Genomic DNA, 15,552 nt, shown 5'->3' with positions numbered 1-15,552 from the left:
AGAGTATTTTATGGTCATATTTAGTACATTTTCACCACCGTCCCAGAACCGTCCCGAAATACAATTTTAACCGTCCCAAAAATCAAATGTTGTTTCTTTACTTTGGTTGTCGTCTATAGTTGTTATTGCCATAAGAAACACCATTCAGAGAAGGGGAGAATAAATTGATTTAGTCAAAAGGCTCCCAAGTGGAAAGATTTCACAAGAATAATTATGATTAAAAATAAATATATATATATATATATATAAAAGTGTTTAACAAGGTGCTAGTATAGGGATATTTGGTCACGGTGCAACCAATTGGAGCCATGTTGATTATTCCTTCCATAGGAAAATATATTTGTATTTTATTTTGTTTTAGTTTTTGTTATTACAAATGTGTGTGTTATGGTTGAAAATGTTAGAGATAAATAAAGATCAAATCAAATCTAACTGAATAAGTTATCCCTCTTCTAACAAGAAAGAAAAACGTTGTTTAGCTTTAAACTATATAATGTCATTGCGTCCAGAGATTCCACCTTTGATAACTAAAGTAATGACACTTGACTAGTAATGAAACATGTCCCTTAGATCAGGGGTGGGCAACTTTGTATATGGTGAGGGCCACAAAATGTCCACAATCAATCTGGGGGGCCGCATTGTTTATCGGCAGTCCCGCCAGTAGTACCCCATCACTCAAATAGCCCTAATAGTCACAAGGTATATAAACAATTATAATTTGTTGTAACTTTGTTTTTATTCCATTTCAAACGCATTTAGTAATGCAATTTCAACTGTATGAATTTATAAACAGCTGAATTTAAAAGTATTGCTGTGTAACCCCATATATATACAAAAATTATCAATTATAATTAAGGCTTCTAATAAAATAAATGTATGAACTTAAAGCCCACTGCTCAACAAACACAAAGCAGCATTCCTGCTGCATTTCACTACAACAGTAAATCAAAAGTGCAATAATAAATGATTTTGTTAAATGTATAAACTTTTATCCTGCTACTAAACAAAACATTATAACACTGAAATGCATGTTATGGATATGAAGCACTCAGGAATGTTTTGTTTAGTAGCAGGATAAAAGTGTATACATTTAACAAAATCATTTATTATTGCACTTTTGATTTACTGTTGTAGTGAAATGCAGCAGGAATGCTGCTTTGTGTTTGTGTTATTAGTGTTATCTGAACACTACAAAAGTAAACAAGTAAAGTGCAAGTAAAGTAAAGTGCAATGCTACATGCCTCCCATTGACCCTTTATCAAACTGGCATGACATTCACCCTCGCCCCACAGTGGGTCAATAATGGTTATAATAATAATAATAATAATAATAATAATAATAATAATAATAATAATGGTCCCCTCTCTACACCTCTCCATCATCTCCCCCCCCTCTCTACATCTCTTCATCATCTCTTGCCCCCTCTCTACACCTCTTCATCATCTCCTTCCCCCCCCTCTACACCTCTTCATCATCTCCTCCCCCCCTGTCTTTAATGAGACACTTGTGGTCTCTCCATTTGGCGCACAATAGCAGGAATGTCAACTTCAATGTTTGTGCATGCAATCTGCATCAGATGAAATAATGTTTCATCCGACAGCCTGTTTCTCTACTTTGACTTGATGTGCTTCATGTTTGAGAAATTGCTCTCACATATGTATGTGCTCCCAAACATACTGGCCATAGAGAGGGCAAAGTCCCTGAGGAGTGGGAAGCGGGGCTCAGGTAGCAGTTTCCAAAACGAAAATCCCCTCTCATTTCTCTTTGCTTGAAAAAAAGGATCTGACTGTAGCTCGCACAGTTCAAGCTGCAACGGTGGGGGCTGCTCTGACACCGTAGCGGTGTGGGGGCCGGCAAACAGCGCTATCCGTGACTGCATGCCGTTGAAATCTTCAAAGCGATCATTGAATTGCATTTGCAGTGTTTCAATGTCGCTCCTGTACTTTCCGACGGCTCAGCCATTGGATTTCTGTGTGTAGCTGCAAGTCGCCATAATCAGTGTCCATCTCTTCCAAAAAGGAGACAAACTTTCTATGGTTTAGTGACCTGTTGCCTCCACGAATTAGATTGGTAACCTTGGTAACCAAATCCATAACATGGCTGTAGTAGTCAAGCTTCTTGGCACAGAGAGCCTCCTATATCAGATGAAAAAAAAGAAAAACGATTTAACGACTCTCGCATATAATTTGACTACACTCGACTCGCATTGGTCATTATAGTGACCCACAATAGATGGAAATTATGTTAGCGAACTTACCTGATGTATAATGCAGTGCAGCATTGGACACTCAACGCCACTCTGCCATAGAAGCCCGGCGAATCCTGTGTGTTTTCCTTTCATTGCCGGTAGAGCTGCCGCGGTATCGGTATTACCGCGGTATCGCTGTTACATCATGCCCACCGCAGCGTTGGGCTGGATACCGGCATCACCGCTGTTTTTTATTATATTATTATTATTATTACGCTCTCGTTGGGCTTGCGGCTCTGCAGATATACCCTACTTCTCTGTCGAGATTCCAAGCAACCCTATTGGGTACCAGAAAAGTCACATGAAACACTGCAGACCACTGATTGGTCAGAAGAGATACGCGTCACATGCTTGGAGCATCTTGCAGTGCTTTTACTTCCTGAATCTCAGCCATCACAACACGGCTAATAGTACGTTAGCTCCCACCGGAGACCGGAGTGGATTACCGACGCCGTCGCTCCTCAGGGAACGAGGCATAATGATTTTACTGCAACGAAATGTTATAATAAAAGCCCTTCGTTCTATACACTTGTCTGATTGAAAACTTTATTAACAGACCGCAGAATGGGTACAACTCGGCACGCTCTGAGCAAAGAAAGGAACTTAGATATTAATTGAGTAACGCTTGCCTTGCTATGTGGTCCGGTAAATACGAACGTGTAACTATACTAACGTTAATGCCACAAATCGAATGCCTTTGTAATCATAAGTAGTAACGTTATAATAATAAGAAGAAGAAAGGGTCGGGGGGGTAACCGGCGGGCGCGACACCGAGGGGAGACTTCGAATCCGTGTTTCACTTTTAATAACGAATGCGTGCATGCCGAATCCCAAACAATATTCATGCTGCAAAGTCATCCTCTAAAGATAGACATTTAGACTATATGCTATATAAAGAGTAGACTACAAAAAAAATGCATTCAAACTTTTTTTTTTTTTGTGTGTGTGTGCGGTTATTACCGCGGCGGTAGGAAATATTTTGCAAATGTGTGCGGTAAGGAAAACATCAATACCGCGGCAGCTCTAATTGCCGGTGCTCCATCGGTAACAACAAACCCCCCATATTGCTGCACGGCACTTCAACAGCGTTTCATATGTCCACACTAGGGCTGACCCCTATTAGTCAAATAGTCGACTAATCGATCGAAAGGAGCCATAGTCGACTGCCAACTCTTCTTAGTCGAATACAATAAAAAAAATAAAAAAAATAAAAAAAATAAAAAAATAAAATAAAAAAATAAAAAAATATTATAATTATTTTTTATTTATTTTTTTTATATTGGCCTGGGGCCGCATGGAACGTCGGTGAGGGCCGCATGCGGCCGGCGGGCCGCCAGTTGCCCGTCCCTGCCTTAGATCGTGCTGTCCTCCTGGTCGAACTGCTGCTAAATTCCAGATGGCCCTCCTCACTGAATATGGATTCATTGTGTAGCTGAAGTGAAGTTTGCCTATAGCCTGTCGTCTATTTCTCCGCGTTCGTTTCGATAAATGTAACGTTATGCCAATTAACTTGCAATGGTAGTAACATTACGTGTTAGTATAGAATCGAATAGAAATCCTTTAATAATCCCGAGGGAAATTCGCCACTACAGAGCAGACTATGTATCGCTCACATTGAACAACAATAAACATTTAGGTCAATATAGGACTAAAATAGGAATAACAATATAATAATATTAACAATAAGAATAAAATAGTGAACTATGGATTAATCAGTGGCAGTCTGATACGTTAGTCAGTAACGTTAGCTATAATAAGCAGCTATAACTAGAACGCGTCGATAACTCTATACAGTTCCAATAGACTAACATTACACTTGTGATTTAAATGTGTCCTCACCTTAGACTCAGGCCCTGGGCCTGGGGTAGTATTGCTGGATGTGGATGCAGTTCCTTGTTGGTCAGTTTGGGACTGTTCTCCGCATCTTCTGCTGTGTTCACCCTCTTCAAATAGCGCAGCATGTTTATTGTTTACAGTGCTCGCTTCACTGAGAGGATGCCACAGTGACAGTATAGCGTGTTTTTTTTATTTATTTTACTTTTCGCTGTGTTTTTGTACAGTGGAGAAAGCCTAGGTAAGAGAGATTTCCCTCACCTAGTCACCTGTTAACACGTTTTAATTTTTTGGAGCGAGATTCATTTGGGGTGTGATGCTGCTGCTGCTGCTGCTGCTGGAGCGCGACTGGCTGCTGAGAGGTGGGTATGAGCTTGATGCTGCAGCGCGACTGGCTGAGGAGTGGTGGGTAGAAGCTTGATGTTGGATTAGCGTATCGCTGCCTTGGGAGACGGAGATAGACATTGGATTCGGCTAATCATGCAACGTTTAGATTCACCATTTGACAGCAATATATGCGCGCACTGACAGTCGCTAATTTACATTTCATGTGAAAAAAAAGAAAAAATCCTCCCCGTCCCGGTTGCGTCCCAAAAAAGATTTCTGTTCGTCCCAAATCAATATTTGATCGTCCCCGGGACGACGGGACATCGTTAGTCTCGAGCCCTGCTGGCTAGGCTAATTAGCTTGCACGGCGCTATTTTACAGTTTACCTGCCGAGTTGGTGTTTTGAATTCTGAGGGTAACTGTTATAGCAGTGTGGGGTATACGGTGGACGTCATTGCAATGTATTGGGGCGGAACAGAGTATTTTAGGGTCATATTTAGTACATTGTCATGAGATACTCTGCTTGCTTTGGCTAACTCAGGGTTTGTACACCTTTTCCAAGGCAAAATGCAAGCATTTTCAAGGTGCATTTTCAAGATTTTCCAGCATCTTATGCGGTAAATTTAATATTTACTCAAAATGATTATTTCACTTCTTCCATCACATTAAATCAGATGTTATTGTGCTATAAACAACCAAAATGATGTAGACTTGGCATCATATATAACCTGGCTGAGCCGATGTGTTATGCAGTAACGTACTGTATATCTGTATGTCGTGTATGTTATAAATGTCATGATGAATTGAACATGGGGGACCCTGATGTAAACAAGACGAAAGTATTTCTCTGGTCTGCATCTCCTTAACAATTGTGTGTATTGAGCCGTACTGTATTGTACCCATTCTGCAATCTGTTAATAACGTTTTCAATCAATCAATCAAACGTGACGAGCCAGGCCAATTTTAGCATGTTAATTTATGGAATATGCAATCTAACAGCTAACGTGAACTTTACAGTAAATTACATGGATAATAATGTTAACACTATGGGTGCCGGCCAGAAATCCGGAAAATGACTGGATTGCCAGCGCTATTTGTCTATGGAGAAATTCCCCTTCTTTGCAGGGCTATAACTTTTTAAATTCTATTGCTACATTGCCATTATTAGGGCCCATTCAAAGTCCTATATGTATTGTTCATTGTGTAGCAACGTTAAACTTTTTCATTCACATATTCATAGTAAAGTATGGTCTAATGTAGGGGTGGACGGTATGGTCTAAAATTTATATCACGGTATAATTTGAAGCATAGACGGTAACGGTATATATCACGGTATCATCGTTTTTGATAAAAAAAAAATTATTTTTATTTTATATACTTTTTTTTTTTTTTTTATAAAATATATATATTATATAATTAGACTTGTACTTGTATTATCTGCGAGACATCGCCACCACGCAACAAGCTCCACTGTCTGTGTGTACTCTAGTAGCCTCCAGCTACGGCCAGGATTCTCCAGAGCTGCAGCTGGACCTATACTCGAGTAGCCTCGAGCTACGGCCAGGATTCTCCGGCGCTGCAGCTGGGCCCTAGTAATGGTATAACTATAACGTTAAATCACATTCACAAGCCCTCAGCTCGAATACGCATCGAATCAGTGTTATAAGACATTGATATCAGGAGCTATCTGTAGCTACTGCTAGCCGGATATATAACGTTAATACAACGCCTCAGTGAATTATTTAGTTCAATGGGACATTTCGTTTTGAACGGTGAACTAATTTGCGCTAACGTGAGCTAACAGGTAGCATACACGTCTCTACTAGACTTTGTGGAGCGTTTGTTGATGTCAGGAGCTATCGGTAGCTGGCCGACTAGATACCGTTCGGTTAGACAATGCCTCATCATGTATTAAACTAAAAGTGAATAGTTGACTGGGTCATTTTGTAACGGTAGCTAAGCTAACGTTAGCTCAGGCCAGGGAGACGCCGCCGTCCTCCCGACAGCTCCTGTGTCCCGTCCCATGACTAGACTACTAGACGGTCTAGACCCGTGTTTACATGCGTGCGGTAGGGGCTGGCACGCCCACTGCGCGAAGCCTCCTAAATAACTTTTTCCAGTTCGCACATATCTAGTATTATCTATGACTAATTCTATCTATTTTTAGGGGCAAATGCGAGTGAAATAGTCCGCTGTGGTTACATGACGTCATTGCTATTTTAGAGCTGCCATACCGGTTACACGGTATAGTCAAAATCCATACCGTAGAGCAAATTCATACCGTTTATACCGTATACCGTTTATACCGTCCACCCCTAGTCTAATGTATAAGTATGTTTTCATCTCTTTCTGCAGCTTTCTCCAGAACGTGATATATAGCCCCAAATGCATTATATTGATGATGAAATACAGTTTGATGGCAATCGGGGCGATATAAAAAATTTCAATTGGACGTACTTCTAGAATGATCTACGTATGATCTGATGATGACCGGATGGGCGGGGGATCGTTTATAATTCCGTGGGCAGCGTTATATCCAGGGAGCGAAATTAACTTTTTGACTCACCGGCCAGTGGCGGGTAGATGGGAAGAATCTACCCGCCAAGCATATTTCTTACCAGCCAACTTTTTTTTGATAACTTTTTTTTATTATTATTTTATATAGATTTTTTTTTAATAAAATATATATATTATATAATCATACTTGTGATTGTGTTATCTGCGAGACATCGCCACCTCGCTGTCTGCAAACAGCTCCACTGTCTGTGTGTATACTCGAGTGGCCTCCAGCTCCAGCAAGGATTCTCCGGGGGTGCAGCTGGACCCTAAACGCTACATTCAGCATGCAAAAGAATTCTCCGGCGCTGCACCTGGACCCTAGTCAGCAGCCCTCACTCATGCGATGTAAACCAGGGACTCGAATACGCATGTTGTTGTTTTAGGACATTGATGCCAAGAGCTATCTGTAGCTACTGCTGGATGGCGTTGGGACAACGCCTCAGTTAACTATTTAGTTTTACTGCGACATTTCGTAGTGACTAGTTACCTAGCCAACGGAGGTATTATGCACTATTGCTGGAGGATTTGTTGATGTCGGGAGCTATCCGTAGCTAGCCGGCTGGATAACGTTACACAATGCCTCGTGTATTAAACTAAGTGAATAGTTGACTGGGTCATTTTGTAACGGTAGCTAACGTTATCTCACGAAGGTCCCACACTGACTAGACTAACGTCACGGTGAGGCAATAGCCTCTGTTTACATGCAGGCATTAGCAGCAGCAGCAGTGCTAACTAACGTTACATAGTTACAGAAACAGAAACAGGTGGGGAGGGGGTAACAGCAGCAGTGCGCGGTGCGCGCTGCATGTCTGTGCTGAGACAGCGAGTGAGAACTCCGCTAATGAATTGGATCATGATTTTCGGTTTTCACATGACTATTTGATTGCCCGTCACACGGCGCTCAGACGTCTCAGTGGGAGGCGCCAAACGTAAAAACTGAGCGCAAATGGCGGGTGGCGCTCTCTAATTTCGGTCCCTGGTTATATCATTCATCTAGTGTGGGTGATATGTTCATCATAACAGTTTATATGGAATACGATCAAAAATAACGCTGAATCTTACCGTATCCTCCTCGCGCCGTTGGGCGATGAGCGTGGAACAGTCATTTACTTATTATGGTATGTAGAAATATCGGGTCCATTTCCAGCTTGTATAATAGTATATATGTCCAAATCATGTTGTTTATCGAGTTATTGGCAATCGATCGCTATGTATTGTGTCGAGATCGAGTCCCGGGACCTATAGAGAGTGCCCGGAAGTAATATGGACGATCAGCACTTCAACCACATAACTTCCTGTTTGGCGCTTCTGCCGATCGGCCACCAGATGGCGCTCTTGAACCGCTAGAGGTTTGAGAGGAGCTCAGAACTGTGTGTGAAGGCTGCGGATGGAAAATATGATTCCGATCACAGATTTTTGAAATATTGATATTAAAGACGAGTTACGGCGTCCTCGGCAACTTGAGCATGGCGGGGAAGGACGCCTAAACACGTTTTCGGCACTTAAAGTGTTAAAGAGGTTCATGACAGCTGCTCTTTCAACGTCACTGTGACTGAAGCATTAAACCATTAACTCTAGTTTAATACATGATACGTTGTCTACTGATGGCGCATAATATCAACAGCTGATTCGTTGTTAGTAACGTTACAGATATCAGCTAACGTTAGCTACTGCTAGCCGTTAGCTCCCTTAGCTTAGCTGGACACCTTTATAATTACTGCATGGAAACGGAGTAACGTTAACGTTTAAACGTTAACTTGAGGTCATACAATACTACAGTCGACATAAGGTTAACGTTACCCCGTTTCCATGAAGTGTTTAAATAGCAGCAATCTTGTTGAAAATGTAACGTTACTAAATGCTCCGAGCATAGCCTCTCTCTCTCCCTCGTTATCTGTCTGCTTGAGAAAATACCATGTTCTGCATCTGCAATAAAAATGATTGACGTGAGATGAACAGTTATTTTTAAATGTGTGATCTAAAGATAAACAAAGGCAGGGAGAGAAATTAACTTTTTGACTCACCGGCCAGTGGCGGGTAGATGGGAAGAATCTACCCGCCAAGCATATTTCTTACCTGCCAACTTTCTTTTGATAAAAAAAAATTATATATATATAATCATACTTGTGATTGTGTTATCTGCGAGACATCGCCACCTCGCTGTCTGCAAACAGCTCCACTGTGTGTGTATACTCGAGTGGCCTCCAGCTCCAGCAAGGATTCTCCGGCGCTGCAGCTGGACCCTAAACGCTACATTCAGCATGCAAAAGGATTCTCCTGAGCTACAGCTGGACCCTATTCAGCAGCGATGTAAGCCAGGGACTCGAATACGCATGTTGTTGTAGGACATTGATGTCAGGAGCTTTCTGTAGCTACTGCTGGATGGCGTTGGGACAACGCCTCAGTGAACTATTTAGTTTACTGCGACATTTCGTAGTGACTAGTGAGCTACCTAGCCAACGGAGGTATTATGCACTGGACTATTGCTAGAGCATAAAATGTCGGGAGCTATCCGTAGCTAGCCGGCTGGATAACGTTACACAATACCTCATGTATTAAACTAAGTGAATAGTTGACTGGGTCATTTTGTAACGGTAGCTAACGTTATCACCACCACGCAACAAGTCAAAATGCTCGCTATCTGCAAACAGCTCCACTGTCTGTGTGTTAGGCTTGGGCGGTATGACGGTATACCAGGGTATTTAGAAATCCCGACGGTATTGAAAATCAATACCGTCTAAACGGAGTTTTGTTGTAGTGCACACACGCGCACTAGTTCACAACGGCGTTCACGCTTTACGGTAATGTTGCGACAGTGCTGTGAAAATACCATAAAGCGTTGTGGTAACAAGAGTGTGTGTTGTTGTTGTGTGTAGGATGCTGTGGGCTAACTGCTACCATTCTGAGAGCTTAACGTTAGCACTAGATTGCTGCGGGCTAACTGCTACCATTCTGAGAGCTTAATGTTAGCACTAGATTGCTGCGGGCTAACTGCTACCATTCTGAGAGCTTAACGTTAGCACTAGATTGCTGTGGGCTAACTGCTACCATTCTGAGAGCTTAACGTTAGCACTAGATTGCTGCGGGAGAACTGCTACCATTCTGAGAGCTTAACGTTAGCACTAGATTGCTGCGGGCTAACTGCTACCATTCTGAGAGCTTAACGTTAGCACTAGATTGCTGCGGGAGAATGCTACCATTCTGAGAGCTTAACGTTAGCACTAGATTGCTGCGGGAGAACTGCTACCATTCTGAGAGCTTAACGTTAGTTCAAGTTCAAGTTTCTTTATTAGTTGACATGCAAAGATACAGAATACCTTCACATGGAATGCTTTTTTCTGTTATGCTCCTATGAGGATCATAGGACGCTTGGATCATACACATACAGCTCATTACAGTAATATTCCACAATTATTACATTTTAGATAGTAATAATGGTACAGAGCCTTGAGACAAACATATGCATATTCACCACCGCAAACAGACTGGCAGCAGTCATAGGCAGCGCCATTTACGGAAGGAGGGGGGAGTGGGTTGGGGTTGTTACAGGGCTGTAGGGGGGGGGGGGGGGGAGTGGGAGGGGGGTGGAAGGTGGGGGGGGAGGTCTCCCTCACACGAGGCAGCCAACAGTGCAGCGCCAATGCAGAGGAAGGGGGGGGGGGGGGGGGGACTAGGGATTGGGGTTGTGGGACGCCGCTCGCCACTCTTATCTCCCAGAGAGCCTTCGACTCCAGAGCTCTCGGTTCGACCTTGGTCCAAGAATTTGTTTTGGCTGACTGGCACAATTTATCCCAGCCACTAGATTGCTGCGGGAAAACTGGCCATCTCCGTGATTTGTCCCCCCGCTGATGATAATGAAAGTCATACCATCATATACCGTATACCGGGGTATTAGGTAATCAAGGTATAACGGTATGAAAAAAGTCATACCGCCCAAGCCTAGTAGCTTGTGTGTGTGTGTGTGGGGGGGGGACTGGGGACGGCGTTGTGCAGGTCGCGAGTGAACTTTTTTTTGTCTTGACGCTACACAAATTGATGGATATTTATCGGCTACTGCCATCGGCACATTCGAGCTTATCGGCCGATAGGCCAAACAAGGCACTTATCGGCCGATACCGATACATCGGTGCACCCCTAGTTTTAACGTTAGCTACTAACGTTAGATGCAGCTACTACAGGCAATCGACGATGAGGAGGAAGTGTCAAAGCCGTATATAATAGTGCGTAGGCACGACCCGAAACTACCTGTTATAATAAATTAATTCATGTTTAACTTGTCCCTGTGTCCAGTCCTTTGACTAGCCCCACCCGTTCATTGTAAACAATGATGCATGTAATTGTATTAACGTTATTCTGTGTTGTAGCTATGCTATACGTTGTATTTCGTTTGTTAGCTATTTAGCTAATGTTGTTAGCATTGACTGAGCATCAACGCTAGATCTTTAGCAGTCCAGTTTCTCCGGGCAGTAGCGAGTAACTACTTGGGTCTAAAAATAGCTAACATTACACTACAAAGAACGCTACTTGGTTAAAAGGAGCAACACTATTGAGAAATGTAGTTAAGCTATATGTGGCGTTGCTAGTGCCCCACGGAGCTCCCGTGCTGTACTCTGTAGTAAGGCCAGCGGCCCCCCACACGGAGAGTGACTGGCGAGGCGTACTGGTTCCGCCTCATTAAAACGCGCAAATAGCAATTAATCGCGCCCGTCAAAATCATTGCATTCATTTTAATTATCGCGCCGATTAATCGATTTATTGCTAATCGCGGCAGGTCTAATGAAAATGCTCCATCACAAGTCACCTCAGGATCAGCAGACATGTTACATAAGATCTGCCAATGATTTGTTTGAACTAAGTTACAGGAACAACGTGATCAAGGCGGCTGGGTGGCGTAGCGGAGATTGCGCTCGTCACCAATGCAAGAGACTCCGGTATCGAATCCCAGTCTCAGCATTGCCTTCGGCTTGGGCCGGCCGTCGTACTGGCTCATTTGGCAGAGTCAGCGGGTGGAAGTCGATGGGTGGGGATTGGACGTTGTGCACAGCAACCCCTACAGGTCGGTTGGGAGACGCCTGCACAGCAGAGACAGGAAGTGGCGAGGGTAGTGTGAGCCTCCCACGCGTTACTCCTCGCCACTGAGAGTCCACGCTGTCTGGTGAAAAGATGCGACAGGCTGCCTCCCCATGTATCGGTCGGAGGGGACACGTGATGCAAGGCTTCTATCCTCCCTACAACCGACAAGTGGGGGGGCATAGTAGAGCAACATTCAAGACGGGAGGGGAGAATTGGATACACTAAATTGGGATGGGAGAAATAAGGAGAAAAAGTGGATAAAAAAAAAGGAACAACGTGATCAAGCTGGAGGTTTTAACTGTTGATTCTTCCAGGACCAGGGTGTAAAATAATCAAAAGCCTTTTCAAATACAGTTCAGACTCTGGGGGGACATTTGGTGGATATCTGAAGAGTGGTCAAGTAAGAGGGCAGTTTACCAATGATGGCTTTGTAAATCAAATGTACCAGTTTATGAATCTCCTGGTCGTACAGTTTCTGATACAGCACACAGTAATCAGTTAGTGGTGCAAGGTTAGTAATAATATAATATAATAATTAATAACACGTGAAGCCGAGGCTGCCGAGTAGTAACGCTTCTGAAGTTATAGGAGACACTTACGAGCAGTACTGTAATTGATGTGGCTGGGTTGAATAGCAGGTAGCACTATTTTAATTTAGTATTACAATTGGCTATACATATTTACATTTAGACTTGAACGGTTAAATTTTTTAACAAAATCCGTGACAACAATAACTGACATCACAATAATGTCCGTTTCTAGTTGCACTACAACTCATACCTCATTGCACCAAGTTGTACCCGGCCGATCCCATTCCTGCATTGTACCTCACTGTTACTCTTTTTTACTCTGTATTGTATATTGATTGACTGAACACTTTGTTTACGTACTCTTGACTGTCTATTTTATACTTTGTATCTATTTTATCTAGCACACTCAGGAGCTCATACAGAAAAAAGCATTTCATGGGAAAGTATTGTGTATTTTACTATGACGACAACTATTAAACAAACTTGAAACGAGTTAACGTTAGTAGCTAATGTTAGCTGAGCTGACGAGGAGATGAGTCAGCAATAATACCCGTTGATACCACGCTTGGTGGCGTTTTACGAATACAAGTATGTATTTCAACTAAGATATAGCATGTGATTAGTGATTAGCTAACGTTAGTTCAGCCGCATTTTAGCCCCTTCCGTGGCTGTGCTGCACCGAGTGAACCCACAGTTGCTCCTCAATAGCAAAGCAAACCAAATTATGTTGACCATGGAGGATGGTTCTGGCCGAACCGTTCCTTATACAAGTATCACAGAAGTTTCAAATGTACTCACAGTTGCACGAGGGTTTCGGACAAAATACGGGATGGTTTGAAAGCTCTGCGTTGCTAATACAATTTTTAAATCGTTTTTATAAACTGGTCAACACTGCTCAAAACGGCGTTGGGTGTCTGCGCTGTGATCACCGGCTAGCAAGCCCACGTTAGCTCCTACCTTGAAGGCCAAGGTGGTGGTTCCGTGAAGGAACTCGATCTGCCTCTCGGGACCGTCCCCGGCGGCGGCGTGCAGCGGGGCGGCGAAGCTCAGACCGTCTCCTCCCAGGTCGCTCTGTCCAAATCCACAGCCATAACCATAACCAGAGGGTTTAGCATCATTATCAAATCCAAATTTCGCCCAATCACTGCCCAAACCCAGTACACTTGCAAGCGCCATCTTTGAAATTAGTGTGATGCTGATGAGCAAGCACTTCCGCCGCTTATGGTGAGACAAGTAGCTCAATCCTGCTGCCGGCGATCAAATGACACAGCGCCCTCTACAGTTCTGATGGACTAAACCTGACCGACTAGAATTGTAGGAAAATTAAATAATAGACCAAAACTCAAGCTTTCAAACACCTTTGAGGAGTGTGATGAACAGTGATGCCAGTAACTCTTGATTTGATTTGATTTGAAATCTTTATTTCGAACATGTAAATGAATACAAACAAAATAAATAACTAAACAAAATCAAAACATAACTCAAACTAAATAAATAACTAAACAAAAGCATAACTCAATTGAAACATAAAAAGGAGTAGGAAGAAGTATACACTTATTTAATCCTACCCCTTTTCCACTACTCAAATGAGTGTACTAATTATATAAAAAAATATATATCTATGCAAAAAAAAACTACTGTATATATGTAAAACATGAAAGAAAAAAAAGAAAGATGTAAACACCGGTGAATATCAAGTCCCTTCCTCATCCCTGTACCTCGTGAACATAATTTCCTTATAAATCAGTTTGAATTGTCTCATGTTTGGACATTGCTTTAGCACCACATTCAGACTGTTCCACAGTTTCACTCCACATATTGAGATGCAGTGTCTTCTCATGGTAGTGCGTACATTAAGAACTTTTCAATTGAGTTCTCCCCTCAGATTATAACCCCCCTCCCTATCAAAGAACAGTTCTTGAATGTTTCCTGGAAGTACATGACTCTTTGCTTTATACATTAATTGTGCCATTTTAAATTCCACAAGATCATTTAACTTTAATGTTTTTGACTTTAAAAATAATATGTTTGTGTGATCACGATAACCTGCAATGTGAACTTAAGGTTATTCTATAACCCTAGTTATATGAGTATAGTGAGCACTCTGCTCTATTGGAACTATCCCTTTAATCCATTCTAATAATGAAAAAACGTTCACATGCACACACCCACTTGCCTGGCCACACCCACATCCACTCCTATATAAGTGGGGTCGTGGCCACACAATCAGCTCCTTCGAAAGTCTTTCACCACCAAAGGAGAAGACCGTGGGGTCCTCAGTGAGTCAGAGCAGAGCGCTCGCTATACTCATATAACTAGGGTTATAGAATAACCTTAAGTTATAGATCGTATAGCTTTACGCTTTACGCTCTGCTCTATTGGAACACAGGAGCTGAGCAGAGCGAAAAGCTTGACAAATGTACCCGCTGAGGCCCCCTACAACCATCAGAATCGGGGAGGATCCGAGCCCCAAATCAAGTGAAGGCCCTTCCCCCCTTTGGCACGCCACTCTGAAGCACTCTCCTCAAGAGGCTACCCTCCCACAACACTGTGGGGCCAGTCGGCGTGCCGGGGAGACAACCCTCCAAGGAGGTTGATCCCTCAATCCAGGCAACAGGCCCCAAGAGCAGAACTCGACCCGTGCCCGGAGCACTGCGGACTAGACAGGCGCTTAAGGGTCTACTGCAAGAACAGTATCCCGGAGGAAGGGGTGTTCGGTATGCTGTGCACCATGTCACAACCTCCACAAACCCAACCCCGCCAATTCCAGCGGGTTCAAGGTTCAAAGAAGAGGCTGACACAATTGGCAGACATCATGAAAGATGCAGGGGCATACTCTCGGGCAGACGGGGTCAGGCCCGGCCTCAACCCGAGAGTCGACTCTGCTACCAACACACCGGGGAACCAACCACCCCCCTATGTTTAGTTTAACAGGAGGCGGTTGTTCCCTTAACCCACAAAGAAAACTCAGAAACATAACTG

At 43.1% G+C, this 15,552-nt stretch overlaps 1 protein-coding gene across 1 annotated transcript in view; it reads right to left on the bottom strand.

The window, feature by feature from the left end:
• LOC311224885 (proteasome subunit beta type-5-like) overlaps window positions 1-13,769 on the bottom strand; it is a 39,311-nt gene extending 25,542 nt beyond the window's left edge. The window contains exon 1 of the mRNA XM_084310024.1: window positions 13,528-13,769. Within this exon, the coding sequence (XP_084166150.1) occupies window positions 13,528-13,746 (219 nt within the window). The 5' untranslated portion in view covers window positions 13,747-13,769. The remainder of the gene's footprint in view (window positions 1-13,527) is intronic.
• Window positions 13,770-15,552: the final 1,783 nt, after the last annotated feature.

This window comes from Notolepis coatsorum (genome assembly GCF_963971535.1).
Source record: "Notolepis coatsorum genome assembly, chromosome: 3".
Classification (NCBI taxonomy): Eukaryota; Metazoa; Chordata; class Actinopteri; order Aulopiformes; family Paralepididae; genus Notolepis; species Notolepis coatsorum.
The sequence above is the reverse complement of the archived record's forward strand: the minus strand, read 5'-3'. Positions and strand labels throughout refer to the sequence as shown.